The sequence below is a fragment of the Calidris pugnax genome, unplaced genomic scaffold (assembly GCF_001431845.1).
Source record: "Calidris pugnax isolate Ruff unplaced genomic scaffold, ASM143184v1 scaffold27, whole genome shotgun sequence".
In the NCBI taxonomy this organism is placed as follows: Eukaryota; Metazoa; Chordata; class Aves; order Charadriiformes; family Scolopacidae; genus Calidris; species Calidris pugnax.
Genome location: NW_015090893.1, coordinates 9,016,564 through 9,020,056, shown reverse-complemented (window position 1 = coordinate 9,020,056; position 3,493 = coordinate 9,016,564). Strand labels below are relative to the sequence as shown.

General features: G+C 64.9%; 2 protein-coding genes across 2 annotated transcripts; one reads left to right on the top strand and one right to left on the bottom strand.

Moving 5' to 3' along the window:
• Positions 1 to 237: 237 nt before the first annotated feature.
• Positions 238 to 1,820, top strand: PRELID1 (PRELI domain containing 1). The gene is made up of 4 exons (XM_014947864.1): positions 238 to 532; positions 610 to 723; positions 1,009 to 1,087; positions 1,529 to 1,820. Exons 1-4 carry the CDS (start codon positions 398 to 400, stop codon positions 1,663 to 1,665), a joined length of 465 nt encoding a protein of 154 aa, XP_014803350.1. The 5' UTR covers positions 238 to 397; the 3' UTR covers positions 1,666 to 1,820.
• A 413-nt stretch (positions 1,821 to 2,233) lies between these two features.
• Positions 2,234 to 3,319, bottom strand: MXD3 (MAX dimerization protein 3). The gene is made up of 5 exons (XM_014947863.1): positions 3,171 to 3,319; positions 3,040 to 3,069; positions 2,832 to 2,946; positions 2,562 to 2,718; positions 2,234 to 2,482 (listed from the first exon to the last, which is right to left on the bottom strand). Exons 1-5 carry the CDS (start codon positions 3,317 to 3,319, stop codon positions 2,373 to 2,375), a joined length of 561 nt encoding a protein of 186 aa, XP_014803349.1. The 3' UTR covers positions 2,234 to 2,372.
• Between the last annotated feature and the right edge of the window lie 174 nt (positions 3,320 to 3,493).

The following is a 3,493-nucleotide window of genomic DNA, read 5'->3' as shown; positions in this document are numbered from 1 at the left end:
TCCCCCGGGGCCCGCCCCTACCCCCTCCCCAAAAAGGCCCCTCCGAGAGGCTCCCCGGGCTTCGTGTCCTCCACCCCGCGCCCCCGATCCCTTTCCCCGGGGTCCTACGGGGGCAGGGCCTTTCCCTCTCCAGCAGAGTCTCCTGGGATGGCTGCCCCACGCCATCAGCGCTGGGGCTGCTGGTTCCCCATCTCCCTTAGTGCCCCAGCCCCCTTCCCCACCCCTGCCGAGCCTGGGGCGGTTTCCAGCCCCGGGGGTGTTGGCCGGGAGCAGGGTCTAATGTTTTCTCCCCCCTTTCCATTTTAGCAAACATGTCCTGACCGAAGACATTGTGCACCGGGAGGTGACGGCGGACCACAAGCTGCTCTCCCGGCGGCTCCTGACCAAGACCAACCGGATGCCCCGCTGGGCGGAGCGCTTCTTCCCGGCCAATGTCGCCCACTCCGTCTACATCCTGGAGGACTCTATTGTGGACCCCAAGAACCGAACCATGACCACGTTCACCTGGAACATCAACCACGCACGTCTCATGGTAGGGGCCCAGGGGCAGGTGTGCAGCTGCGTGGCAGGCGCCGGGCAATGCCCACAGCCAGGTTGTGCCTCGTGCAGGTGGTGGAGGAACGCTGCGTGTACCAGGTGAACCCAGAGAACAGCAACTGGACCGAGGTCAAGCGGGAAGCCTGGGTCTCTTCCAGCCTGTTTGGTGTCTCCCGGGCCGTCCAGGTGAGATCTGCCAAGTGCTCCAGCAGCAGTGTGTACCCCTTCCTTGGAGAGGCCTTAAAGCTGCTGCATTCCCCTGCTCTACCCCTTCCCTGTGCTTTTTTTTCCTCCCACCTTTTCCACTCATTCTTCCCCTTTCTCTTGAGCTCCTGGGGGACTCAGAACCATCACTGCTGGTGGGCTTGAGCCCACCAGATGTTTGGGACTGGTCAAGCTGGGACAAAGCCCCAGAGGCTGCATGTGTGACCAGGGAGCTGGGCTTCACCTTCACTGACTCTTCCCTTGCAGGAATTCGGTCTGGCCAGGTTCAAAAGCAACGTGACCAAGAGCACTAAGGGATTCGAATACGTGCTAGCGAGAATGCAAGGTGAGCGCACAAGGGCAGGCTGGGGCTGACCAGGATGGGTCTCTTGGAGTTACAGGTCACGCTGGGAACACACCAGTCCACAGGCAGGTCGTGGCTTGAACTAATCTGGCTGTGAAATCCTCATCCCTCGCCTTTGCCCCCATATCTTGGCACGGCCAGCTCTTCTGGAGCGGAGCAGTCAGGCAGCACTTACAGGGCTGGGCAGGGGTGGAGTGCGGGCAGGACGGGGATGTAAAACTGCAGCAGTCACGTGCCTGCAGTTCCCCATCCCGACGTGCCCTGACGCATGCTGGGCAGGAGCGCTGGGCTTGGCTTCCCCCTGCATGGGGAAATGGCTGAGGTGACGGGGCAGGGGCCGGTCTAACTTGCATCAGCCGGCACTCCTGCGCCGGGGCAGGGCAGGGGCCGGCTGGGGCTGGGTTAACAGCTTCCATCTTACAGGAGAAGCTCCGTCCAAAACACTGGTGGAGACAGCCAAGGAAGCGACCGAGAAAGCCAAGGAGACAGCACTGGCTGCTACGGAGAAAGCCAAGGACTTGGCGAGCAAGGCAGCCACCAAGAAGAAGCAGTACGTGTGAGCGGCCGGGCACAGGCGGGCGCTGGCTGCACCAGAACAGTTAGGAGCCTCCTTAGATTTTATATTTTTAAACAAACTGTACAAGTCTGACAATCAGCTGCTGTTAGACCCTTTCTGAGATGTAATTATCATTAAAGAATCTACTCCCACCTCTGATTTGGCCTGGCTAGAGCGGACGCAAGCGCTGCCCTCCCTCTCCGGGAGGTCTGGGCTCGCAGGCGCGACACGGAGCAGGGTTTTACAAAGTGCCTTTACTAGAATAGTGTCGGGTATGTACAAGAGGGGGAGGTGGCAGCAGGGGTGTGAAGGCAGGTTACTTAATGCGCTCCTTTCTCCTTCCTGGCTCTCCAGGGGCAGCGCAGAGCTCCCCTGTAGCCATGTCTGCTGGGGGTGACTGCTCTGTGTCTGTGGCAGGCAGCCCCCAGCCTGCCCCGGGGGAGGCAGGAGGGTATCCCCATGACAGCCGGGCCCTTTTCCAGCACCTCGTGCGGTGCAGAGCAGGTGCCGTGGCATCGTCCCAGCCCTGTGCACCCAGCGCCACGGCCGGTGCCACTCAGTGGCCTGGCAGCGGGTGGCCAAGCCGGGTGCTTGCCTCCACCCGTGACCGCTTACCCAGGCGGCCGCGGCGAGGCCGGCGGAGGCTGCGTCTCCAGCAGCGGCAGGCGGGGAGGAGGCAGGCAGGCAGTGCAGGGAAGGCAGCGGGTGCCATCAGGACGTGGGGCTGCAGGGGCTGGAGTAGCTGTGGTCCCTCCCGGTGCCAAAGGCGGGCAGCAGGTCCCCACCGAACACGGTGCCATCCACCTCTATCTCCACATCCTCTGGGCACAGCGCAGGGGGAGGCTGGGTCAGGCCCTGGCGGCTTCCCCTGCCCTGCCCACCCTCTCTCCCCTCACTCACCTGATTCTGAGAGCAGGGAGGAGTCCAAGCTGTCGGCCCGCACCCGTTCCCCGCCGGTGGGCGACAGCAGCAGCTCCAACCGCTGCCGCAGGCTCCGCTGCTGGTTCCGCAGCCGGTCCTTGGCCTTCCGCGCCCTCAGCTCCTGCTCCTCCAGTCTCTGTGGGGACCCGGTGAGCCGTGAGCAGGGCAGCCATGCTGTTCTTTGGGGCCCTCTGGCCAGGTCCCCGGCCGGAGGACCCCAAGCAGCAACAGGGCCGCCTCCCACCTCACCTGGATGTGGAGCCGGGCCCGGTGCAGGAGGCTCAGCGTGGTGGAACGGGCCGGCCCCGTGCCCACCGGCACCTGCTGCTTCAACCGCTCCAGGCAGCACCGGAGCTGGGCTCTCCTACGGCCGGGGGAAGGATGCACCGGTCAGCTCTGGGGCACGGCCACCCCCCTACCCCCTGACCTACCGCTCCCTTCCCCAAATCCCCGGTACCTGTGCTTCTCCAGCGCGTTGTGCACCGACCTGCGGGGAGAACCCACCCAGTGATCAGAACCGGTGCTACCGGCCGCCGCCATCCCACACATACACACACACACCGCCCCTTCCCCAGCCCCGCCGCTCACCTGACGCTGCCGGCGGCCCGGTGGGACCGTGAGGCGTAACCGTGCTCGGCCTCGGCTGGGTACCGGGCACCGGCGGCCCCTCGCTCCCGCCGCTCCAGGAACTCGGCCGCCTGCAGCAGCACCTGAATGCTGGTGGCCGCCGGCTCCATGGCGGGAGGGCGGGTGCGGAGCCGCTCGCTGATTGGCTGCAGGGGCTCTGACGTCGGCGCGGCGGGGAAACAAATTCGGGCGGGAAAGCCCGGGCTTCAAATTTGAATCGGCGGGAAGGGCGGGGAGAGGGGGGCGCGCCCCAGCGAGCCACAGGCCACGCCCCCTAGCTCTAG

Excerpts from the sequence above, each read along its gene's own strand:
- PRELID1 (XM_014947864.1), top strand. The coding sequence starts at position 398 with ATGCCCCGCTGGGCGGAGCGCTTCTTCCCGGCCAATGTCGCCCACTCC. Across the intron at positions 724-1,008 it reads GTGTCTCCCGGGCCGTCCAG|GAATTCGGTCTGGCCAGGTT; the intron begins GTGAGATCTGCC and ends CTTCCCTTGCAG. Across the intron at positions 1,088-1,528 it reads CGTGCTAGCGAGAATGCAAG|GAGAAGCTCCGTCCAAAACA; the intron begins GTGAGCGCACAA and ends TCCATCTTACAG.
- MXD3 (XM_014947863.1), bottom strand. The coding sequence starts at position 3,319 with ATGGAGCCGGCGGCCACCAGCATTCAGGTGCTGCTGCAGGCGGCCGAG. Across the intron at positions 2,947-3,039 it reads AACGCGCTGGAGAAGCACAG|GAGAGCCCAGCTCCGGTGCT; the intron begins GTACCGGGGATT and ends CCCCGGCCGTAG. Across the intron at positions 2,719-2,831 it reads GGGCCCGGCTCCACATCCAG|AGACTGGAGGAGCAGGAGCT; the intron begins GTGAGGTGGGAG and ends GGGTCCCCACAG.